Source organism: Tachysurus fulvidraco, chromosome 8, assembly GCF_022655615.1.
Source record: "Tachysurus fulvidraco isolate hzauxx_2018 chromosome 8, HZAU_PFXX_2.0, whole genome shotgun sequence".
NCBI lineage: Eukaryota > Metazoa > Chordata > Actinopteri > Siluriformes > Bagridae > Tachysurus > Tachysurus fulvidraco.
The window spans coordinates 6,474,371-6,501,173 of NC_062525.1; the positions used below are offsets into that span (position 1 = coordinate 6,474,371).

General features: G+C 40.4%; 1 protein-coding gene across 2 annotated transcripts in view; it reads right to left on the reverse strand.

The window, feature by feature from the left end:
- The window catches only part of fmn2b (formin 2b), a 69,883-nt gene that overhangs the window by 4,854 nt on the left and 38,226 nt on the right, over positions 1 to 26,803 (reverse strand). For both annotated transcript variants that reach the window (XM_047817558.1, XM_027132777.2), the window contains 8 exons: positions 25,730 to 25,821; positions 25,231 to 25,360; positions 24,952 to 25,098; positions 24,783 to 24,842; positions 23,642 to 23,762; positions 17,370 to 17,462; positions 11,661 to 11,712; positions 8,407 to 8,556 (listed from right to left, as the gene is read on the reverse strand). In XM_047817558.1, the coding sequence (XP_047673514.1) occupies positions 8,407 to 8,556; positions 11,661 to 11,712; positions 17,370 to 17,462; positions 23,642 to 23,762; positions 24,783 to 24,842; positions 24,952 to 25,098; positions 25,231 to 25,360; positions 25,730 to 25,821 (845 nt within the window). The remainder of the gene's footprint in view (positions 1 to 8,406; positions 8,557 to 11,660; positions 11,713 to 17,369; positions 17,463 to 23,641; positions 23,763 to 24,782; positions 24,843 to 24,951; positions 25,099 to 25,230; positions 25,361 to 25,729; positions 25,822 to 26,803) is intronic.

Sequence of the window (26,803 nt, forward strand, 5' to 3'; positions counted from 1 at the left end):
TAGCATAACCGTCGTAACGAGTTTTTTCTTCTTTTTGATCGCATTCTGAAAACTGCATACACCAAAGTGTGTTCCATTTCAGTTACCCCGGAAATGAGGTAAAATATATTTGCATTTTGGGCGGGAGTAGAAAGATCGGATCGATATCCGATTCGCCGAGACACATTTACTGTATGTGGTCTAATGTAAATGGAACAGTTAACAAATCAGATAGCTATCGGATCAGAGAAAACACATGAAGTGACCAGGTGTAAAAAGGCCCATGGTTCGGTTTGCACTTGATTGTTGAAGTGAGAGGTATCACCGTCCACAGAGCTATCCGAGGCCTTCAGAAAAAAGATTGTTGATGCTTATGAGTCTGTTGAGGGATATAAAAAAGGTCAAAAGAATTTATAATCAGCCATTCCGCCATCTAAAAATCATTTGCAAGTGGAGAAAATTTAAAACAACTGCTAACATGGCCAGGTCAGGCCATCCAAGCAAATTCACTCCAAGAGCAGACCACAAAAAGCTTAAAGTCTCCAAAAACCCTAAAATATCACAGGACCTACAGCAAGCTCTTACTACAGTTGCAGTTAGAGATGTCAAAGTGCATGAATATACAATCAGAAAGAGACAACTATAATTATCATGGGAGGTGTGCAAGGAGGAAATCTTTGCTGTCAAAAAAAAAAAAAAAAAAAAATCATGAGAAAGAGCACAGATGTGCTTTGAACAGTCTAAAATCGAAATATCTTGACACCATAACAGAAGAAATGTTTGGCAAAAACCAAACAGCATTTTAGAAAAAGAACCTCGTACTAACTGTGAAACATGGAGGTGTTAGTGTTATTGTTTGGGGATGGTTTACTGCAGCAGGACCCGGCCAGTTCATCATCATAGAATCATGTTGTATCAGAGGGTGCCTGAGGAACATGTGAGACCATCTGTCAAAAAAAGGTGAAGCTGAAATGGAACTGGACCTTAAAGCATGACAATAACCTCAAACATACCAGTAAATCCACCAAGGACTGGCTGAAAAGTAAAAAAAAGAGAATTCTAGAATGACCAAGTCCAGATCTAAATCCTACTGAGATCCTGTGTGGTGATGTGAAACACACTTGATCTGCAAGAACCCCCTCAAACATCACACAGCTGAAAGAATTCTGCATTGAGGAGTGGGGGAAACTTTCTTCAAGTTGATGTCAGAAACTGGTAGATGGCTACAAGAAACTTCTCATTAAGCCAAAGGGGGGGAAACACTAGCTATTAGGGCACAGGATGTCCAAACTTTTCTCTCAGATTAAATTGTTGTTTATATGCAAGTATATCACTTATCTATAGGTGTTTTATCTAAATAAAACAAGGTCCAAAATTGACATGTTGACATTTCTTAACTGAATAGAAGAACTAAACAATTAATAGGGTGTCCTATTTATATATATATATATATATATATATATATATATATATATATATATATAAAAAAATAAACACACACACACACACACACACACACACACTACACTATACATATACACTATATACACACACACACTACTACATATATATACACTATACTATATATATATATATATATATATATACATATATACATACATACACACACTAGCTTTGCAACCTATCCTTTTATTCCCCTCCTATATATACTGTGTGTGTGTGTGTATATATATATATATATATATATATATATATACATACACACACACACACACACACACACACACACACACACACACACACACAGTATATATAGGAGGGGAATAAAAGGATAGGTTGCAAAGCTAGTGTGGTGTCGAGTCTCATAAAACAAGACATATTTTGAGGAATGAGAAAAGGCCATAACCCAGAAATAGCTCTCTCGCCAGAAGCATGGCGTGAAAGGTTTGGAAAAAAGTAGCTAAGAGCAAACAGATCATTTTGGACTAGATGAATTTGGCGACTGAGAGGGCCGTCTACGTGCAGGCCATGATAGCGCACTGAAGTGTTTACACCTCTGAGAATTATGGGAAGCCTGTAAAAGGCTGCTAGGGCTCAGAGCAGTAGCTGGCTACTTTCAACAGCATACTCTTACCATGCACAAGACACAATGCAAGACTCTTCTTGTACACGCAGATGGTAAGCCCGACCCAGTGGACAAGGCCAGAGTCGAACCCTGCTGTGGTCGTGGGCGTCAGAATCATGAGCCCGAGTTTGGCAAAGTCTGAAGCTCCAAATATGGTGATGCACTTTCACCGAGTCGCCATCCACTCCAGAACGTTCTCTCAGTGATGATTAAGGAAGCAGCAGGGGCTTATGCTGACACTTACCAGGATAGGAATGGGGGACAGCTGAGAGCGAGTGGGAGAGCAAAACGAGAGAGAGGGGGACGTACGATCGTTTGTTTGTCCTCTTTCTGTCTGTCTAACATGGGGAGATGGGAGCTTGAATCGCTTGGCTGAAAAAGTTCACAGCAGGATCACAAACCAAAACAGTGCAAGAAAAGGACAGACACCACTTATCTGCCATGAATGTGGATTTGATTTACATGCTCCAGAAACTCTGGTCCAAGTGTGGAGCTCCGAGTCTGATAAACAGATGCAGAGCACCAACAGCTTTACAGATACCATGCTGTTGAAAGGGGTAAAGAAAAAAAAAAAAAAGAAAGAAGCCATTACAAATTTCTATTGGTTCCTCATGGATATGTAGTGGTTGCTAATGGCAGTGTGTGTTTCCCAGATGGTTTTATATCACAATGTGAGAGGTCCTAAGATGACCTGCAGGTGACTCGAGAAACAGTTCGTGTTACCCGAGGAGCATCGTGAGGGTCCTGGGAAGGTCTGACCATAGGAAACAAATTTTAAACATGGAGTTTGTAAATTCAATTCTGATACATTTTTCCCCTCAACAGTAGCACTGATGGTAGCTCTAGGAAGGCGAATCATATGTTTAGATTAATATTAACCAAAAAATGAGCTTAAAGAACAAGTTGATTGCTGATAGAAGGAATGCTTCTGTGAAGAGATCTTTGGAAACAATCTATATAGTGTCAGCATTTTATGAGTCTGATGGAAAGCTGTGGCTTTTCCAAAGCAACAATCCTTTTTTATTTTTGTCTTGTTTACTTCATGAGTGAGAGAGTGCGTGTGCGTTTTTTTTTTTTTTTTTTTTTTGGGGGGGGGGGGGGTGTGTCTGGGGCTGGGGAGAGGCTGGTGAAAGAACAAGTTGCTTTACAGATGTTCCACAATATAAACCATTTCTATAAACGAAAATAAATATAGATCAATGAATGCTGGGTTAAAAAAAACAAAATATTCACTGCTTTCTACATTTATGTAGCTGCCAATCGAATAAATACACAGTAAATATATACCAGCTCTGTAACTGCTATTCAGCACCCAGTCAGCTGCTTAGTCTACAGCTAGAGTAAGTAACAGACGACATGTCCGATCTACGCTGTAGGGAAAGTTCTCTTATTTGAACAGTTTCCTTCGAGTCCAAAAAAACTTTACTGCTAATCTGATCGAATGCTTCAGAGCTCCACGTTCCTACAAAAGCACTTCAGTGAATTCACTAGAAATGAATGGAGAGACATTAAGGGTCAAAGACAAATGCTTAAATCTCCAGCTTTAAAAGTGTTTCTCCAGCTGTAAAATATTTCTCTTTTCTTTCTAATATACTTAAAATAAAGCCCTCTAATGAAGTGAAACACACTTGACCCTAACGGCATATTAGCATTAGCACGCTTCCGAAACTAAATGTAGTCCACTTTCTACTCTCCAGTCAACTTCATTCAGTGTTAAAACATGACATTCCTGCAGCTGAGGACACCAGAATGAACCTCCATGGTGAAACTTGACTCGTTAACGACAGTGGAGAGTGATGTCCACTTTGGACGAGTGTTGTTTTGAAGAGAAAGTCGAGTATCTTTCTGCTCGAGGCTGTTCCACTTAAGCTTGTGTTTAGCTAAGTCAAGCCTTTAAGCAGACGGAGGGTTAGAGAAACAAATAAACATATGAGTTCCCTCCTGAGACTGGGGTCAACTTGATACGCTCACACAATCCACTCTAATATCAGATTCTCATAGAGAGAAAGAAAAATGACACAAACACACACAATATATATATATATATATATATATATATATATATATATATATATATATATATATATATATATACACACATACACACACACAAATATACACACATACATATTTCTGAATTATTTCATTTTATCTACTAATGTGTGTGTGTGTGTGTATATATATATACACACACACACACACACACACACACACACACACACATTAGAGATAAACTAAACTAAAGCACAAAGGCATGAAGAGGAGCGAAAGAAAATGTAAAGGTTAGAGAGAACGAGTTATCTTTAGCATTCTCGGTCAGCTGTGGTTTTGTGCGCAGGCCAGACCCTCTAAACTCCCCTGTTCCTGTTGAAACGCACAAACGACAAGGATTCATGACAAATTGGGGCTGAGTGACACAGACAGGGGAAAATTCTTTGGGGCTTTAGGTGCCATTGGAGAGCGAAGACAAACACTTTAGAGACAGATCTCCTGATTAAGAAGGGCAGCAAATGTCAGGAGAAAGGCAACACTGCCGCGTCTGCCGGTGGGAACTAATCTATCTGATGTCTCGGTGCTCATGGGGCTATTGAGAGAGGCGCACTTAAAGAGTCAAAAGCTGTCACTTTGACCCGTCAGATAAAGAGGCGCTCTGTTCGGCAAAACGGCACCTTATCGCACAGGAGTGGCGTGCAACACAGACGAGGGAACAAATGAGCTGAAAGGGGACCAGAGCTCTCTCTCGTTGACGGAGATCTCTCATAAATCATTCACAAGCACATCACACACACACACAGCACCACTAAGTGACACTATTCAGGAAAAGTGTCACAACTACAATAGCTGCAACTGAAGAAGCTGCTCCATCCTGCCAAAGGCAACACAGCTCCATTTAGTCCTTTCTACAACTCTGGGAGACTAAAATCTAGGGGTGGGAACCTTAACTAGACTCAGATACATGGCACCTGGTATGTCAGGTTAAAAGAAGAAAAAAAACAAAACAATATTATTTAAAAAATATATTAAAAAATGAAAAAGAAAAAATGGATAGGCCATTAAAATATATCTTGGGCGTATTTGACAATCGACAAATCAAAATATTAAGAGTGCATGTGTAATGGCAGCAAAAAGAAAGAGTAAGTTTCACATCCTACATTAAACCACTTCACTGTAGAATAAGAATTTCCTTCTGCTGGACTGACAGGAGGAGGAGTGACAGACTGAAGGTAAATAAACAGAGCCAGACAAGAGGCTTGGAGTTAAACATGAACACAGATAGTTCTTGTACATCATACAGAGATGCTGCTTCAGATATTTGACATGCGGTTTCCTCGTTTACGTTCGAATCCTCGTTTACGTTCCAAAATCTCATTAGTTCATCTGCAGGTTACAAAAACAAACAAACAAACAAAAAAAAACGGCATATAACTTTACATACTTTCAGAAAAAACCCAACAACATATGTTTAAAAATAAAAACTGATATCCTTCAACATTCAATGTTGATAAAATAAGGGGAAATGATCATTTCACTACAGAATACCAACAATGTTAAAAATCATAATTTACCAATTAGGAATTCATAATAAGCTAAGAGGTTTATGATGTTTTTTATTTTGAAGAATATAATGTCTATAATATCTATATGAAAATTAACACCCCCCCCCCCCCAAAAAAAAAAACCACACACACACAATCTATATAAATGAAAATGTTTTGAAACTTTTCAAAAATAATCTTTCCAAACCCATCACTATAAATACCCTAAAGTTAAATAAAGTGGCTTTGAGAACAAGCAGCAATGTTCAGCTGTATCCAGAAAGTTCCATTTAACGTCCTGAATGCCATGTAGGCAGCGTCGAGCTTTTAAAGCTAGCCAGAGGCGCAACAGCAGAGAGTCGGATATAAAGAGCAAAGAAATTATCAGGAATCCGAAATCTTAACATTAATACAGCACCGGCTCGTTGAGATAAGTGAAAAGGGGGGAGGAAGAAAAAAAATCAAAAAAATCAAGGACCTGGCAGTATTATTTTAAGAAGCCACTTCCGCAGAGTATGTCAGAGCCCCGAAGTCTAAAAGCTTGAACGATTATATTGAATGAGTAAAAGAGTAGAAGAATAAGAGGGGGCTTCCGAGAGCAATGGGGTTAAAGAAACCCGATCTGAACTGTATGTTTCAGGACAGATACGGTCACTGGTTCATGGTGGTTCCTTATGAATAATGGAGAAGCCTCTGTGCTCGTCTCTTTTGAACAGACCAGACCTGCCTAATTTGTACCTGTTGAACTCTCGTCGCTATCACAAAACCTCATCGAAACCACTTGAAGCTAACCATCAAATCAAGTCTTCTTTTCATTATCGGGGGTTAGAAAAATAATTCCCGGGTCATTTCACAGGCTCCCCCCTTTTCGACGAATACTAGAAAGACAGGAGATATAATGTAATATTAAACATATGGGACACGGTTTGAGACAAGCGGAGCGGACTAGACAGAATTTGGCAGGTCAGGTCTGTGTGGAGTCGATCTCTTTATAACGACTACAGTAACAGTCCAGACAAGGAAAAATAAACCTGAGAGGTTTTGGGTTTTGCGGGTTAGTCAGATGCTGCATGAGAAATGGATCAGTTCTGACGTTAACATGGGGCCAAACACTGTAAAAGTAAAACGAATGACAAAGGCAACTTAAATAAAAATGAGTTGGTGGAAAGAAGAAGAAAAAAAATTATATATATATATATATATATATATATATATATATATATATATATATATATATATATATATATATATATATATATATATATATATATAACACACACACACACATTTCTTTTTCTGCCTAAATGTCATTAATCAACCAAGACATGTTTACGGTTTCGCGTTTGCATTTTTTTTCCTTTTCCCCTGGACATACCAGATATGACATTTAAATGAAGCTCATACCCTCTGCTTCAGCAGCCTGCATGTTTAAATCATCTCATCAGTCTGGGTCAAGTTTTTCAGACATTTTTTCATCATGAAGCTGAATATAATTGTAGTTCTAGTAGAGGTTCTAGTGGCACTTCGAGCCACGACAAATTGATGCTAATGAATTAACGATCTTTATAAAGTAGCATCAGATTACTTTAAAAGGGAAACGAACAAAAATTCCTGCCAGATTTACAAAAAAAATAAAAATCTGATCATCTTCACATTCACATGCGAATTATGATAGACACCGAGCGTCGGAACGGAACAACAGACGGCTTGGTGCTTAAACACAAGCTCACAGAAAACTTAAAACAAGCACAAAGGGCATATTTTAATTCATAGCATACGCTAAATCTTCATAATGCAGCTTTGTCTTTATGGCACATCAGATACCATAAGCTCAGACTGTTTCTTCCACCTTGTACCGGGTGCCATTACTTTACTTTTCTCCTAATTCAATGGCTTGTTTACTTTGCCTTTGATTTAGGGTATATTTTGTATTTATTATATCATTGTTGTAAAATAATTGTGTGAGTAACAAATAAGCATTTAAAATTGCTAGTGTAAAATCTATATACATGAATGACCTCAGGCCAATTATGGGATAGATAGAATACTGATTAATCGGGTTTTCACGCAAAGCTCGCACAAACATGTTTTATAATCGCATGCGGGCTTGTGGTGAAGAAGATTCATTTCCGTGTCGGAGTCACTAATGTGTGGAATGTTGCGGAGTCCACTTTCGGCTGTCACTACAAAGCCCGCGTCCATCACTCGGGCCGGAACAAGTGTGAGCTGTAACAAATTTGACCCTGCACTGTTTTCTGATCTTAAGCCCTTCAGCAGTCATGGTGGGAGAGAGAAAGACAAAGAATGAATGTGTGTGTGTGAGTGTGTGAGTGAGTGAGAGAGTGAGAGAGAGAGAGAGAGAGAGAGACTTCACCTCAAAAAGGTCAATTTTCTAACAGACAAAGGCTGACGAGCCTAGAGGACAGTGTGAAAACACTGCCAAAAAACTGCACGGACCGTAGACTCCACTAAACCCCTCCACCATGGCTAGTTCCTCCTCCCTGCTACTTTACACTGAAACACAAATGTTTACCTAGCCATGTTGTGAAGGAGACCATTGTGTAAAACACTTCATAAAATCAGTCTGAGGCCTGATGAAGCAGCAGGAAAGCTTTAAAAATGCAACAGGCTCCGTCTTTACCACCGAGCAAAAACAAGGACTTACAGCGTCCTGTCGGGTCCCATTCCTGAGAGCTTAGAACACGGGACAGCTCCAGATCCTGGACTAAACAAAGCATGGTCCAGGGCAAAAGACAAAGAAATATATACACGCTACCATTTTATTCCACTAGGAGAGTCACTCACCTTTCCTGCAAGATTAGCTTGTTCTCTTTCTTCCACAGGTCTTTGAAGTCAGTGGAGAACTCGTGCCACACGGAGAAGAACGTGTGGGCCGAAACCTCTTTCTCGCCACTCTTGGGCTTCACGGAGAATGACACGGTCAACTCCAGGAACCTGGGGAAAAGAGAAAAGGTGTATGTATAACAGTGACAACATTATACTGTAATAAATGTACATCAGAGAACTGCACAATTATTCACCGTTATTAAATGTGGTTAAAACCGAATTAAAAATAATCCAACATTAGCCAATTTGACCATTTCTAGCTCTTGCTGTGATTCAGTTAAATCATACCAGGCATTTGGACTGTTTTTTTTTTGTTTGTTTTTTTAAGTGATTGGCAAAACAGCAAATGAAAAACTTGGTTAATGCACAAAAAGCTTTGCACAATACAGTGTTTATGAATTAATAAAATCACAGCATTTTATTACACATTCTCCATTTTCTACGTAAATATAATCTATCTAAAAAAAATTTTATTTTCTCTATACCTTATCCAAATGAATGATGTGCGTTTAAAAAGTTGCAGAGCAAATTTAGTCATGTACAGTAGGTAGCAGTTTGGCTTGACACTATTTCTTATAAATAAATTTAATTATGCGACTTTTATGAGCCTTTCCCTTTACTGCCACCCTGAAAATAGACCCTGCTGCTTACTATACAGCCCTGTGTTCAAGTATCAAATTCTGAATAAACTCCAATGAAACTCGAGCCACGCTTCAGCGCCATGGGAGCGGCGTTTGTCTGTAACTCAATTACTGCCACTCTAATGTTTTGACTACATGTCAAATTTCATAGATCATGTGTTGCCCTAAACATTACGGCCTTACTCCTTACTGCTCTTTCCACCAAATCAAGTTCCACTCGCTCCATCTCCGTGGGCCGCCCAAGCTACAGCTTTTCTTTACCTAACGGCAAAGCTTGCACTGAATTTAAACTAATTTGCCTTTAGGAAAATATGAATGGCTGTCAGCGTGGAGGACGAAGTCCGTGCAGCTTAGCCATCTGCGACACTAGACTCTTGGCTGAAGGTACGCCAGGTCAATTTGGGATAAACAGAAGTGCTGGACGACGTTACCTCATCTCGTGTGCGCTCCGGACCCACCTGACGTTTTACTGAGTTTATTCTAATGGCCCATAAAATACGTGTACATGTGTAGCTTTACATTGACTCAATGTTTTTTCTGCTTAGACTCTGTCTATAGACATGTTTATTCTGTCTGTGGATCCAAGCTCAAGCTTCATGCCAGAAAGCCAAATTTACAACCTGAACCAACCACACTACGTGGGCAACCTCTTTTTATATATATATATAGCAATTCAGGCACTATTAATGTGTGTTGCATGTCAACAACGATGAGTTAATTCAGTTTACTGGAATTTTGGCCAACGGTGGATGTCATAAGAGCTTATATGTGCTTCGAAAAGCAAGAATAATAAATAAAACTTCTGGAGTTGCTAAAACAAAACTATTGCCCCCATAACACTAGCTCTGAGTATAGAACACAGAGACATGCAAACACACACGCACACATAAAAACATGCAAACAGAGAGAGAGAGAGACGCAGACAGATGCAGGCACACGCATTTGAAGGTGACATGAACCTATTCCTCAGTGTCAAAGCACATTCACAGAAAGCTGGATGTCAACTCAGATCCCTAATAAACAAACCAGGGATGCGGACAGCAAGGAAAATTCTCAAAAGATGAGGAATAAACAGAATTAAAACTGTACCATTACTCGCAATCTTGCACTTAAAATTTTAATTGAGCAAACAAAACACCAAAACCTGCTGTCATCTGCAGCCCTTTTACTAACCCATATACAAGCTGACAAAAGCATGCATAAAAAAATCATGTGCCCAAGACTCAATGCTGCTTAATGTTAGTGTTGCACATAAGCATACATTTTAATATTTAAAATGAGTCAACACACAAACTGTAATCGTTCTACACCAAATGTGTTGTGTTCAGTTTAAAACCATATTAACTACAGAATTTTAGTTCATTCAGAGAGCATGCAAGAAAACTCAGCAGATAAAATCAGTGTAATTTTTATTCACTAAATGGTACTAAATGACCAAAAGCATGTGGACACCTGACTATTGCTTATGTGGTTGTTCCCCAAACTGTTGCAACAATGCTGGACGCACACAATTGTACCAAATGAGTTTTTATGCGGTTGCACTAGATTTTATCTTCTCTGGAATTAAGAGGCTCAAACCTGTTCCTGCAGGACAAAGCTCTGTGCTTTGTGCACAGATCCACTATCAAAATGTGGCGCTCCATGTGTGTAAAGGTTGGTGTGGAAGAACTCTAACGTCCTTTACAGAGCCCTGACTCTGGCGCAACCCCACTAAACACGTGTAGGATGAACTGGAACGTCGACTGCACCCCAGACCTTCTGCCTGCCATCGCTAATGATCATGGCTGAACGAGCACAAACTCCCACAACCATGCTACAACATTAAAGCCTTCCCAGAAGAGTGGAGCTGATTATTACATTAAAAAGGCACTTGGAAGGACACGAGTCTGTAGGAGTGTGATGTTCAGGTGTCTGTCACTAGCCCTGCTCTCATGTTGGAAAGCCAATCTGTGTCTCTTTAAGGTCAGTTTGAGCAATGAGAGTAACACAGTGGTCATCTATGGGAGACGTTTGCAATTATTTTATTGTGAAAGTCTATTTGGCTGTTTGGTGATGTTTCAATCTGAAAATCTCATGAAAAACTATCTAGACTGAAAGCAAATGTGTACTCGACCAACTATGAAGACCATGAAACCATCTCAGCTGCTGCACCGAGCCTTTAGCGGTGTAAAGAAAAACTAGGAATGAGGGCTCTTTAACGTCTGTAACAATATGGACAGACATTACTGGTCCATGGCATGTCTCTTAGAATGTATAATAGGTGACCAGCGGCTAACACGGTGCTGTTTACTGCTGAAGATGTTCAGTCATGGCTACAGAAAAGACTGCAACATTACCACTGAGAAGGAGCGATTTCAAAAGGTCTGGAAACAACAACTTCTGGGGCCGTAACTGAGCCGTGTGTGAGGCTGTTATTAAGGAATGTAATATCAGGAGACATTATGCAATTAAAGCACTAAAAACAGCCTTGCTTGGCACGGCCGAGCAGAAACATGGCGTCAGAAGTCACTCGGTCATCGCTGAAGCGAGGTTGACTCAGCACACATGAACACTGATCGAAAAACTCCTTACATTTTGTGAGTTTCTTTTTGCTGTGTTTCCTGCGCCTCCAGTTCTTGTTTAGCTGGGGGAAAAAAAATAAAAAATACAGGCAATTAAATAAAATCTCCACCACAACATTAAACAATGCAGTTATCATAAACATGGAACTGATGAAGAAAGTGAAAGAAAAAAAAATTAAATCGTTATAAGTGAGTGTATATTTGAGCCCGTGTGTGTGTGTGTGGGTCGTCTTCTAAAGCAGCTGTGATTCAGAAGCTGCTTGGTTTGTAGCAGGGACCTGAGAGCTTGGCTGGGCCTCATGCTTCAGCGTGTGCAGACGGCTTTCACTTATTAACGGTTTACTGCAGCGCATGTTCCTTTTCCACAGGCATCTGGCTTGAAACATGAGCACTGATTCACAAAGGAATCAGTGTAATAAGTGCTTCAGAAAGATGAGGTGAATGCAGAAACCCCTGCAGTTTGTAATGACTACACACCAGGGCATGTTTTAAGATTAATATTTAAATATCCATGTTTTAAAATTAATTAATTTTTCCAATTTCAAGACAATATGACCAACAGGCGCAATAATAATACTTTGTACTTCTGCTATTGCTCGTTATACTGTTACTGCTTTTACAGTTTACCTTCACTTGCATCATTTATTCATTCTGTTGTTATAAAAGAACAACTCAATTTAACATAGTGGCCTGGAAAAAAAAATAAATGTTTAGCTTATCTGCTTATCCTGAAAATCTAAAGCTTTCACCAGCGCAACACTGGCCCTATAGCAAAGGGTTCCCTTCCAAACCGATGCGCAAATCAAGCTGTCAGGAAATTCCTCAGTTTTCACTTCCTGTTTTTGTGTCATCATCAATAGCAGTCTCCAGTGCTTTGGCCTTTACTGCGTCGTAGTCGAGTTTCTGAACCATAAAGCTCTTCTCCATCAGGATCTTTTTTTAAGCCTTTGATCTACGCTCTTAATCATCAGTGCACTTGATTGGAGGCAGAATGCAAATAAAAGTCTAAGCGGTATTAAGTGTAAAGTGAATTCTCTTCAGCCACACAGATGACTTTCTGAAGGTGGCCCTTTAAAAAAAAAAAAAAAGTATATATTTTTAAACACGACAAAAACACGACTTCAGCAAACAGGACGTGTTGCTGAAAATCTGCACACAGTTCAGTCTGAATAACAAAGCGAAACCTCATGATGTTTATTCATGACAGACGAAGACAGTGGTGCCTTCAAATGTCTAACAAGGCATTAAGCTCCATATTAGAAGCAGTAACCACAGTCCTGTCTGTTGCAACATGTAGAAACTTCACACCATGCCTCTTTGACCGTCTGGCTTTTTCTAATTTAAAATCCCTCCAAACATCAAAACGCAATGAAATACGCTTCTGTTTTTCCCGTGCATTTCGTAATGGCTAGCGGATCATAAAACACACGCTCGCGCGCGCACTAAAGGGAGAGAAGAAAGAGAAGGCAAAATGAAATTCACTCTGATCTACAGCTTGCTCTCTTGGAAAATATCAAATCATTGAGTGTGACTGAAGTGAGATGGACTTCACAGACACATCAAATGCAAAGATCTACAGCTTCAGACAGTGAACCTTTGATTCATCTCTGCGCATGAGGGACCGATTGTGTTGGAGATGGTTCCTCAGAAAAACGCAACTAAGCAGACAACATGCCAGCGCTAATTGTTTAGCATCGGGTGGCCAAATGAGCGACTTAATGGGATTCTTGGCTGTTTCCCATTGCCTTCAGGAAGTTTGTCTGGATACGCCGGTCATCTCTTATTACTGCAGGCTGAACCGTCTCATAGAAATTCAAAGGCTTTTGGTGAACACGCACAAATACTATTTGGAGATGGAATTTCAGATGAAAAATCAGGTGTGGATGTTGGAGGATGGAGTAACTGTATAAAATGATCGATTAATGACAAACTTATTCACGATAACATCCATCAGCCTGTAATATGGAAAATTATTAGTTATCAAATATAAAAGCAAGACCTCCTTCCGAGTGCAGTTTTTTTTTAAAGTTTAAAAAATTCCTTCACACACAAGAATGCATGCAAAAATAATTTTTTTTTTTAATAGAAAAAAAAAATACAAAGCGAGCACAGACATAACAGAGGCGCTGCTCTATGTCTGCTTTCACTTCTGTGCCGTGACCCGTCTCGAGCACGAGCAATAACAATTGATGACAGTGCCGGGTCTGTGTTTTACCTAGTGATTATAAATAACGCCGGCTTTTCTGAAATGGATGTCAGAGGCGCCTGGTGGTGGGTTTTTTGGGCTCCAGTCGCCGCGAACATCCCTGGAAAAGTCACGTCTGAAAGTGGGATGTTTGGCGTGTGCGTGTGTACACACATGCTAGAGTTCACCGAGCTCTGAATATCGGAATAAAAGAAAATGATTGAGTGTGTAATGCTGCATCTCTGCGAAGCATCAAACTCACTCGTGATGTCTTTATTTGCTTTGGCAGTGACTTCCTTCCATCAGTCAAAGTAAGATGGATTGAAAACCAAAAAGGGGAAAGCGAGTGGGGCAAGATGTTTGGATGCATATAAGAGGTTTATCGACGTTCCATGCTAAATAAGTCTGTAACTCTTCAGAAAGGATAAAGATGGTCTGTGCAAAGTGAAAAATTAAGTGCTGGCTCTTTGAAGTAGACGTGAAAGACAATACAGGAAAAACAAAAGGGCGAATTGTCGTCGCCAGTGTGTCTTAGTGCTCCAGGGTGGGGAAAGGCCACGCAGCCCAGGATGATGAAGCTTTTGAATGTGTGTGTGAGAGAAAGAGTGAGTGTGTGTGTGGGGAGAGAGAGAGAGAGTGTGTGTGTGTGGTAAAATAGTTCCTCTGAATCACAGGGGCCTGTGAGGGTCAGTGACCTGGGCGATCTTTGACAAATTGGAGCCGGTAGTAGTTAGAAGAGTTCAGACCGTGAACACTGAGCTCCCGCCGTCTCCAACACTGTCTGAGGACAAGTGTGTGTGCGCGAGCGTGCAAGAGAGAGAGAGATGAGAAAAAGGTGTCTATATGCAGTTGGACAAAGACAGATTTGGGTTTGATTTTTTTTTTTTTTTTTTTTTTTTTTAAATGTTATGGGTCACAAGAATCTGTTAAGCTTGTAGTGCTCATGGAGAGAAGACCTTTCTGTGATGAATGATAGGTTACATGATGTAGCAAAGAATCTAGCAGACACTAAAGAGAATATTCACTGTCGGGGGAAGGCATGTTCCACATTAAAAAAAAAACAAAAACGCAATATTGAGTGGAATCATCTGATTTTTACGATAAAAGAAAAATGATGAGGGTAAATAAATGAGTGTTTAGAGAACCTTACAGTTAGATTTTTAAAAAGACATTTAGTTTGCTCTCAGAATTTAAACCTGTGATAAAAGTGGAGCTAGTACCTGCTAATCCTGACTGATGTTTGGTTCGTTGTGTGATGATAAACTGTTCTGCATTAACAAAACAAATCCTATTGCACTGAATATCCACGCAGGACACCACACTGTACCAAGATTAGGAGCAACAGGGTGATGCTACATCAGAACTGAGTGCTGGAGAATATTTTCGGTGTGTGTGGTTTAAACTGGTGTGATGTAGCCTAAGGCAAAGCTGAGAGATTAAACTTTACCTCGGGCTGTTACAAAGCAAAGGCACTGGAGTCTCAGAATGAAGCGTAATTTACCTTGCAGCTAGAAACTGTCAGAAATATCGTCACAGAATTAATCAAAACCATCTGTGCATTAAACAGCACTGGGGTCTAACAAGTAAATCACCGAATGTGATGTGTGCTCACGTAGAGATCGTACACACTGCTGTTGTAGACATTGAAGAGCTCTTTTTCGGTCCCCAGAGTATAAGAGGTGGCTGTGTGAGTCTTCTTGAATTGGCGGTGTCTGATGCCCCTCGACCCGACTCTCAGAGCCTGGGTCACACGGTGGGACAGATTAATCTGACGTAAGGTTAGCAAAATCTCATGCTCACTGGAGCTCTGGGGTCATGACACATTAGCAGGACGTGGCTAAGTGGAACACCATCCACTGTTTCCTAATCACAGCCAGACCACCCGATTTCACCCAGTGCCGCGAGCAGGATGCCTCAGTCACTTTGATTTATACACTAATGCCCCTTGATCACTGAGGGTAGGGGGATTATGGTTTGAGAGAGCGAGAGCGAAACAGATAGAGGCTGTTTCTTCCTGCCTGGAGAGGTAAAATACTTGAGAAATGTCAAATGGAAGTCAGCCCCCAGGAACATGGCTCTCTGATACAGATCCACAATGAGATGTCAAAAACATCTTCCTTCCAAAAATTTCTGCTGCTTTTCCATGGAATGCAAATGTTGGCTGGTGTAAACAAAACCATGCACTGTAAAATCTCTCTCTCTCACACACAGACAGTCAGTCAGTCAGACACAGACACAGACACAGTCAGTCAGTCAGACACAGACAGTCAGTCAGACACAGACAGTCAGTCAGACACAGACAGTCAGTCAGACACAGACACAGTCAGTCAGTCAGACAGACACAGACAGTCAGTCAGTCAGACAGACACAGACAGTCAGTCAGTCAGACAGACACAGACAGTCAGTCAGTCAGACAGACACAGACAGTCAGTCAGTCAGACAGACACAGACAGTCAGTCAGTCAGACACAGACAGTCAGTCAGTCAGTCAGTCAGACACAGACACAGTCAGTCAGTCAGACACAGACACAGTCAGTCAGTCAGTCAGACACAGACACAGTCAGTCAGTCAGAGACACAGTCAGTCAGTCAGTCAGTCAGAGACACAGTCAGTCAGTCAGTCAGTCAGAGACACAGTCAGTCAGTCAGTCAGTCAGTCAGAGACACAGTCAGTCAGTCAGTCAGTCAGTCAGAGACACAGTCAGTCAGTCAGTCAGTCAGACACACAGTCAGTCAGTCAGTCAGTCAGACACACAGTCAGTCAGTCAGTCAGTCAGACACACAGTCAGTCAGTCAGTCAGTCAGACACACAGTCAGTCAGTCAGACACACAGTCAGTCAGTCAGACACACAGTCAGTCAGTCAGACACACAGTCAGTCAGACACACAGTCAGTCAGTCAGACACACAGTCAGTCAGTCAGTCAGACACACAGTCAGTCAGTCAGTCAGACACACAGTCAGTCAGTCAGTCAGACACACAGTCAGTCAGTCAGTCAGACACACAGTCAGTCAGTCAGTCACACAGTCAGTCAGTCAGTCACACAGTCAGTCAGTCAGTCACACAGTCAGTCAGTCAGTCACACAGTCAGTCAGTCAGTCACACAGTCAGTCAGTCAGTCACACAGTCAGTCAGTCAGTCACACAGTCAGTCAGTCAGTCACACAGTCAGTCAGTCAGTCACACTATATGGTCTGATGTGTAAGCAAGAGGAGAGGAAAAACCCTAGCAGATCAAAATGAGCATTAACTCAATTTCAGTTTTCGGTTGCCTCGTTTGTGCCTTTTTTTATCTATTATTGATTTTTTTTTATTGTTTGCACTGATGTAAAGCACACTGGTCAACTGGTGTTGTGTAGTTGTGCTATAGAAATAAAATTGACATTTCATTTCCACTTTTACTATCTAGATGAAATATGCATCATGAAACTGTTCTGTGTCGTAAACTTTCTTTACATGAACTTAAATCTCAGTGAAATGAATGTTATAAAGAAATCTGTGATGTTTGACCAACACTGCTTCAGCTTGACTGCGACTCACCTCGACTCAGAAACTGGTCCATTTCATCCTTAAAGGGCTGCAGGTTCTCTTCAGAGGAGACACCACAGACCTTCTCCACTTCTGCAGTGCATGCTAGGTAAGGAAGAGAAAAGGAAAAGAGAGTTCACACATGACAAACAGAATTAAAAAAAAAGATGTGAGGAAGAACAGCTCAAGATTATGGCTGATACTTAATAATGGAAAGATGTAGAAATGTGATGCTGTTGAAATACTTTCATGAAATAAATGAAACAATTAAAAATATTAGGAAATTGGGAAAGACTGATTCACACAACTGTATCTGAAGGGGATTATGAGGATTATTTTCCAAGCACAATGGCTCATTTTTCTTCTTCCCCCGGATGAAGTGTTTCCCCCCCCCACTGCCAAACAGATGGATACACAACTGTCATACTGGGGTCATATAATATCAAATATCTTGCCTTACTTTAATCATGTTTATGCATCTTAATAAAAAGAAGCTATTTAGAACATGAGAAAAGTCCTCACAGTGCCGAGTTCGAGACATCAAACACACATTATTTCTCCTCTGAAAACTTCGCAGCTGACGTGAAACCTATATGAATCTTACAGCCATATTAATCGATAGACTTACAATAATATCGACAAGCTTTTATATTTTATATATAGAGAGATTTATTTCCCCCATTTGTTCCATTTGTGGAAGAACAAATGAAAATCGGGCGATTTGTCATGTACCCTTCTGCACATTCAATGAACTGCTGCACAACGATCAGATGACAAAAATCCTTCCGAAAGCTTTAAACGGAAAGATCGCAGAGGTGAAAGAAAATTGGGCCTCAGCTTCCCCACCGGAGCGTCTTTGATCATCGAGCAAAACATGGCACAATTACACCAATTACGATCAGAGGCGGACGAGTGAACCTTTGTCTATTTCCTCAGTCATAGCCTCTCTTGGGAAAACATCCCATTGTGTTGAACGAGTGCTGAATTGTGGACGCACAACCCAAAAAACCCCTTAAAATTAGTGGTAAAGAACAGCGAACAAATAGAGCAGCTGAGCTAAAGTAGATGGCGATAAATGAACAAAGCAAATCAATAAATAAACACAGTTTAATGTAAAACATCTTTCAAGCCAACTGTTAACTCTATTTTTTTTCAATGGAACATGCTTTGATTAGCTTAGTCACTAGTTTCAATATTTCTTCCAACTGTAAGGAATACGATTTTTTCCCCCTCTACAAATAAGCAATGCTCCAACCATCAGCTTTAGAGCCAGATTTACACAAAGCGTTTACAACAGCACTAATTAGTAATCCAGAATTCTACCAAAAAAAAAAAAAAAAAAAGTATTGTGTATTTCAGAAAAGTCCTATCTATATGGAACAGACTGAAATATGACCTATGTTTTGGTGTGTTGTTTCTAGTGAAAGTGAAGCTTTTGGTACAGAAAGGTGAAAATTCACCGATTTCACAGTTTTAGTATGTACATGTACAGGGAACATGTTATGACAGTACTGCACTTGTGTTATGACTGCACTTGTGTGTGCTGCCATTGACATGCCATCACACTGTAAACTGTATTTTCTCATTTATTTCACCTTGCTATTATTATTATTATTACACCCTTAGGAAAAGCTTTTTTTCTATTTAAGAATGTTCGAATACCCAAAACCCGATAAAGGCAGGATAAATAAGTTACTGCACGAGTGACATAAATGAGCTTTCCACTGTATTTGTGGGTTGTGTGTGTGTGTGTGTGTGTTATTTGGTTGGTATACAACTTTATATTTAAGCAGGCAGAACTGTAGTCAGTTGTGACTGATATACAGTAAATCATTAGGGTCATGCTAAAGGCCCATGACTCACACTCATTTACTGGAATAATAAGTAATAAACCTGCAGTAAATAACACTGAAACAATGGTTTCACATCTTTCATCTGAATCCATCTTGGACAGACTGAAGGAAGAAAAAAAACAACCAAAAAAATAAAAATTTCTAACAAAAACTTTCGTAATCCGTATTTCAAAATAACCTCCGTTACATTAATCACATCATGTACGGATCACAAAAACACCCACAACTGCATAATAACTCTACGGTACTGCAGGCTAACTATTAAAGAAACACAAATTGCACGTTCATGTTTAAGAGTAAGATGTGCAGATGTTATTAGTCCAACTTTGGGATAACATATACAGTAGCATAGTACTGAGTTAGAATGCTATGGTCATGTGTATACTCTGTCAGCTTTGACGTTTTAACATCATATTGCTTTGGATTACTGATTCACCCAAATTGTGTTGTAATGTACGGAATAAAACACTTGGGGTCATGCTGTTAATCCAGTGGTTTTATTTTAATAAATGTTAAATCATCTTAACTGTTTATATTCACATTTAACAGACTCGTTTCCAAGAGATACGTTAGTTTCTGTTATTGCTCACATTATGGCAACTGTAAACACTCATTCCCTTTGCAGTCTCTGTGTGTATGAGGAAAGAGCAAACATCCATCTTAAAGACTTTAGCCATCGAAAGCTTACTGACCTTTATATAGTACTGGTGAAGATGTCTCCAAAAACATTACCACATGACTGATTATGCATTTGTTGAATAACTTTTTTTTTTTTTACTAATTTGTAAAAGATTTTATATCCAACTATATCAGGCATGACGTCTAACCGGCTTTACTTATGACCTCTGAACATTTTTATACACACTATCACAATTCCTCAACACTTTTAGTTTTAAACCTGACATCCTGCATTTTCCTCTACACCAGGGATGTCAAACTCAAACTCACAGTGGGCCAAAATACAAAGCTGAAATAAAGGTCACAGGCCAAACTGAATATTTATTGAAAAATGAACTGCAACTGATTTGTAATGTTCAACCTTTTTCATATGGAAACAAACTTTAGTTTTGCTTAAACACAGGATTTGGAACAACCAGAGCTTGATATTACAAACACATAAGAAATTAAATTTGAAATAAGAGACACATCAGTGGTGTTCATTTCGCAAACTTTGACTATACACTTTAGACAAACTCTCCCTCATTAAAGGGCCAGGCAGATATTGCAATCTCTGCTGCCGCAATAAAGCTTTACAGCAGCTTCACTTTTTGATTTTGCTTTCATGAACGTAGTCTGCCGGGAAACCTGACTTTTTTTCCATCTCCTCCGCCTTCTGGAGCTTCTGCTTTACATCCAGGTCCTTATACTTCTCATAATGCTTCGTTACATAGTGTCTTCTTATGTTCTTATATTCTTTCGTTACAGACACGTTAGCTCCGTTAGCACACAAGACAAACAGGTCTGTCCTTTATATTCGTGAACAGATAATCTGCCTCCATCCTGTCTTGAAAGCTCCTATTGTCCATCTTTCATTTGGCCATTTTTGTGGAGGGTGGAATTAACTTGACTAACATGGTTGTTAATGACTGTCAACAGAGAATGAGGGACGCTTGCTGTTCCTGACTACGCGTCAATACAGTGGCGAGGCATTCTGGTATTTGTAGTATTAGCGGAGCATACGGCTAGCCAGCTGTAATGCACATCTGATATGAACTCGCGGGCCAAATATAATTACACCAGAGTTTGACACCCCTGCACTACACGGTTCATCTGTACAGAAATCTCAGGTTCAGTCTAAACTTGGTAACTCCACGTTTACAAGATTTCTGTATATGCATTATGCATATTCATTCTTTCTATCTGTGGTAAATTCGATGTTTATTTTCCACTTTAAAGTTGTCTAAACTGTTAAATTTTAGTCCTCCCTTGTTGCTATTGTGTTGTGGCTGCTGCAAAACCAAATCTCCCATTGGGTATCAAAAGAGCTCTTCCTCACATCTAAACAACTACCAACAATGAGCCTAATAAATGATCATTATTGATTTAAGACCCGAGGGTTAGACATTCCATCACTACATACCCTGAAGAACATTTCTTTCCTGTTTTAGCTACTGCTCACGTCTCATGAAACAGTGAGAAGCTCTGAGTAAACTCTTATTCCACCCTGGACATTCCAGCAGGATATTGAGTTCAGACTTTACCCCTTAACCCTTTCAGAAGTTTGGTCACGCCGCTGAGGTTGGAATGAGGTGTAGAACAGGACCTACAACAGTTAGATCCTGTACAACAGTTAGGTCCTTAACTAACTACTAACCGTTATCCGCCGAGACGGACAGAGAAGCCCATCAGGGATCAGATGCAAACGTAAAGAAGGAGGTGGTGAGTTTATAGAGCCTCTATAGAGAGCCTCTATATAGAAGCTAACCTTCACATTTTCATTGATCTCAGGCCAGCTCAATGGTTCTTATTAAAGCCTGCGATACACGAGTCACATGTTCGGTGGGATCAGATCAAGAGTTTAGAAATTATGCCCAGATAAAATCCTGAACCTTTTGAAAATTATTTTAGTAGCGCTTTTCTGCAATAAATTAACCACCCAACTATAAGGCAAATGGACATAATTCAATCCAGTAACAGTGGCCTCTAGGTATTTACCCAACTCCTTCCTGCCCCTTTGGTCGTGTGAATGATTGTCCGATTCGTCAGCCCACAAACGGCATCCAAATTTGCACTTCCAATTACTTAAGAGTCTCTCCCGAAATAGCATGGCCTCTGATTGGCCGTGACCGAGAGCCGTTTGACCAGCGAGACCTTTGCTTTGTAGCCTGTCTGAGACTGACCTGTCTGATTGATAGAGGGGGCATGAAGAGGGGGAAGAGGGGAAAAAAAAAAAAAAGAATTTGAGGGAAACGACAAAAATTGTCGAAGGAGAAAAGGAAGAGGACAGGGCCTGTTAACCATTTCAAATGTGTTAACAACTTCCAGCCCCATAAAGGGCTGACCTTGGGAAATAGGCTCATGCTTAAAACCCATGTTCAAAGACCTACATGTGCATGGATGCTGCGTTTATGCCCGTGTTTACGTATGGAAGTCGAAGCAATTTGACCAGTGATTCGCCGCTTAAGAACTTAATTGAAGAAATAATTCATGCCGGATTTTTTAGGAATGCCTCAATGTTTGTTTTATTGAACGTCATTACGAAGCTTTCCCAAAGTCTTAAGACGCTTTTGGTGGTCATCTGCCATGACTATTCATCAACACTGCTACTGATGTCGGTCACGTACACGTGGCAAACCAGCCTGGATACAACATCGAGCAAATCTTTGACTTTGACCAGAACAGAGCTTTCACATCTTTCTTTTTTTATTCTTAAATTTTGTATTTTTTAGTATCATCATGTCTTTGAAGAGGCGTTCATTGATATTTAACTTCCACTCATAGTGAGGGGGAAATACGTGACACTGAATGAAGACATTTCATGTCCAGTGTTTTGTAGCCTGACGCTACCGAACTGTTTTTGTTAGGTGTTGCTACACCCTGGCTTTAAGTAACATTCTTGTAACATTCAAAAGACCTCTAATAGTGTTTCCCACTGTACGTGCTTGGCGCTGCAATGTGGGGTTAACGGTGAAAAATGGCTGCTACCTCTGCTTCAGATCAGGGTTTCATAACCCCAGGGGAAAAAAATCCCAACCCCGCTTCTAAACATCAAGTGAACCCCGAGTTAAAAGCTGTAAAGAACAGCGATTACCCGTTTTCACACTGCGCTGAACCCTGGGTTAGGAGAAAAAACATGTTTTGGAAGAATAGGGTGGTGTTCGTGTCATTAAATTTACACAAACTTCTAGAAGCTTCTGTTGGAAGTAACTTGACATTATGGTGGTCACTTATGCACAAAGATACTGCACAGTGTCTCAAAACTTAGTACTCAGGAGTACTCGCAGGGAATATGTCTGCAGGGTCAGATCAGACTATACAAAAATCGTAAATGCAACAGGATTATGTGAGATTGGCAACGCGCAATAGCTGTTAAGCTGAGAGAGTGGACACAGACACGACTTTATATTAGTCACAAACATCAATTTGAGACAGGTGAGACTACAGTGTGTGTGGTGTGTGTGTGGAGTGCAGACTTGCGTGTAGTATTTTGTGGCTATTCTGTGCTTTGAGGCATGAAGGTGTTGGTTTTCTAAATCCAACTAAACACTGATATGAGCACTGATTAACACAGATGATCAGCACTGTGGAGGAGATATGTAGTGGATAAAGAAAGAAATTACCAAGACAAAGAAAGAAATTACCAAGACGTTGAGAAAAAAAAGACGTTGACTTTGAGAATAAGGCACAGAGATAAGAAAGGGTGTATGAAAGAGGAAAAGGTGGAAGGGTGAAATACGGCTAATCTGGTGGCCCAGTGGCAGAGCCTGTTACCTCGTAGGTCCTTTCGCAGCTTCAAAAGATCTTTATTAAAATCCTCAAACTTCATCTGAGACGCCTGGAACAGGTCATGTGGTTCAGGCAGAGGATACACACAAGTCTCCCGGCCAGCGTCCTGACGACACACACACGTAGGGAAGCACCCTCTTTAATGTGCATGAACAGTTACAAAGATAGTATACAGGTTAAACACACACACACACACGCACACAGTGATACTACAGTAATCCCTCGCCACTTTGCGGTTCAAGTTTCACGGCCTCAGTACATCGCCGATTTTTCAAAAATATTCATTGAAAAATAAAAATAAAATTGGTTTCCCAGGATGCCAGACAAAGAGAGAAACTCTCTCGGAGGCTTTGTACATACCCACTGGCACTCAGACAAGGCACATGATTGGTTCCTGGCACGAGATCTGAGCTGATTGGCTGCGCATCATCGCATCCTCTCCCTGCTTCTTCCCTTGTTGTATCTCGCCACTCTTGTTCACGCTGTCAACTGTGTCTAACGTATTGTGTTCGAAATTAACTTTTCGTTAAGCCCTTACAATGTCTCCTAAGCGCCGTGCCCCTGCGAAAGATTCCTCTAGTGAGCCCAAGAGGAAGAGGAAGATGATGACTATCAGTGAAAAGGTCAAACTTAGGGCCAATCCTACTTTGCGGATTTTCACCTATCGTGAGGGGTTCCAGTCCCCATTAACCGCGATAAACGAGGGACCACTGTATTTGCATGGACTAACAGAACTGTGTGGAGAGTTGTATAGCTGGTAAAAACACTACAAGTGACAGACTAGAAATATTTGCACAACACATGCGCATCATCTGGATGCAGAAAGCTCATTATGAGCCTGGATAAAAAAAATTTGAATCTTCGAAAAAGTAATAATAATTATTTATTTATTTATTTATTTTAAAAAGGCGTAAACTATTTGCCAAATAACGAAGTGTGGGTCTGTTCTTCTATAAGATTTATTCAGTCTGATCAATTTGACCATTTCTGTGAAGCCGTAAGAACCTCAGCCAAAAAAAAGGTAAAAGAATAATTAAAATGATTTACACTTAACTCCTGACAATTTTAGAGCGCTTGACAACACACAATGATTTTCCTTCAGTTAAACACAAAATGATGTCGATACCTCATCAAAGTGTCGCAGGTAGTAAGCAACAATGTAAGACAGAAGACTTCTGCTGTTGTCCTGAGGAATGGAAAAAAACACACAACACTTCACTAAAGATATATGGGGGGTGGGGGCATAACTAAGGAAAATTAAAGTGTGTGTATAAGTGAGTTGAGGTGCTTCTAACGCTGCTTTTGACGTCCTTGAGTTTGGGCAGAATGTCTAGCGCAAAGCCGTCTGCTTGTCCTCTGGTTCGGTTTCCTCCATTCATGTAGTTTCCAAAAGCCAGAACCAGTCCCAGAACCCGCAACACACCAGAACCACTTTGCAGAGTCTGAAGTGGAACGGAAACATGATCAAAACTTAAATGAACAAATAATTTGTATGTCCAAGTCTTTTAGAGGCTATAATACTGCAGGTCAGAGGCAGAGACTGAGATATGACGGAGTGTATTCAGTGTGCTGACCTTACACCCTTTCTGCAGAATTTCCAGTTTGCGCTGGATGGAGGAAATGCACTCGGAAAACGTGGACCGGAACAGGATACAGAAGACCCTTCCTGAAAACTCAGGAATGTGTGAGAGCTGGAGCAGGAACCTGCACAGAAGGTAATATACGTGTTCATTAAGGGAGGAGTGTGTGTGTTGGGGGAGGAAGACAACAACAAAAAAGAAAAATAGCTGTAAACTTTGGGGGTGTGTTTGATGCCCGTTTTGAAGGTTAATGGGTTCTAGCATTCTTAAAGGGTTCTACTTGGAACCTTGTATGTTGTAGGAGTTTACATAAAACCTTTAATAGGCAGAGATACAAATAGAGAAGGGCAGTGTGTTCAAAAGAGATATGCAGAGAGAGAGAGAGAGAGAGAGAGAGAGAGAGAATAGCAAGAAGAAAGAAAGAGCGACAGTGTGACCCAGAGACAGAATCTAACAGAAAACTGGATAGATGGGAGAGAGAGAGAGTTCTTACTGTTCGGGTTTGTCCAGAGGTTTGGCTCCGTCCTTCTCCTTGGTGGACTTGATGTGCTTCTCGATCTTCTCCACCTCGTCTGCCTGTGCTCTCTGAAACAGCCGAACAATCGGCACCTCAACTCACAGATTCGACAACATGCAAACCTACTACTTTAACACACACAAAAAAACATCAAGTGATGTAAAGCGCTCGATCACCAGCTTGCCAAATCAGGTTGTAGCACAAGGCCAAGAGCAAAAACACTCCCAGTGGAAAAGTCACCATGAAGATAAAGGTTTTGGTATCAATAATTGCCAATTCAAAGCCAAACAAAAGCAGCGAGTGTCATCGTCGTCACTGAGAGAGCCTCCTACACGAACAAGCCTAGTCCTTCTTGTTACTGATCTGGATGCACCAAATACTCTTAAAACAGATTTCAAACAGGAAGGAAAAACCTCTGTGACCTTGACTAACTGAATGGATCCTATTCAGTTCAGCTCCTGGTTATGAGAACACCACATGAATATACTAACGATTCGATCAGCAGTTGGAGATATCACACTGATAAGAACCTCGAATGGACACAGACAGGACCTGATAAACAGGCATAAAAATGAACACAGTCAGCTTAAATTAGACACATACTGAGACTGGGAGCTTGTGTGACAAATAAATAAATAAATGCACCAGATGGACTTCATACAACATGCTAGTTATGAAGAAGATACCTGTAGGTAAACCTACTGCACCTGAAATGAAACCAGTATTATGAGTTTTCACCAACAATGAGCAACCGTTCATCAGCACGACACCAACCAGTGATTCTAAACATGAGCGGGAAAGACGTCGTTTTTACTCCAGCATGTCGACCGCTATTGTTCTATTCTGCCCAGAGTTGTCGCTCAAAAACAAAAACGCAGCATTCTGTCGCCTTTGTAGGGAAAAACAAGCTTGCAGGAAAACCCCAAAACCTTATGTACCCCAAAGAAAACCACACGGTCTAAAACCATGACCTCCTCTGCACATCCTATAACATGACAGAAAAATGCGGTCGAGGCACAAATTTATGGAAAGTTTGGGGTTAAGAAACAA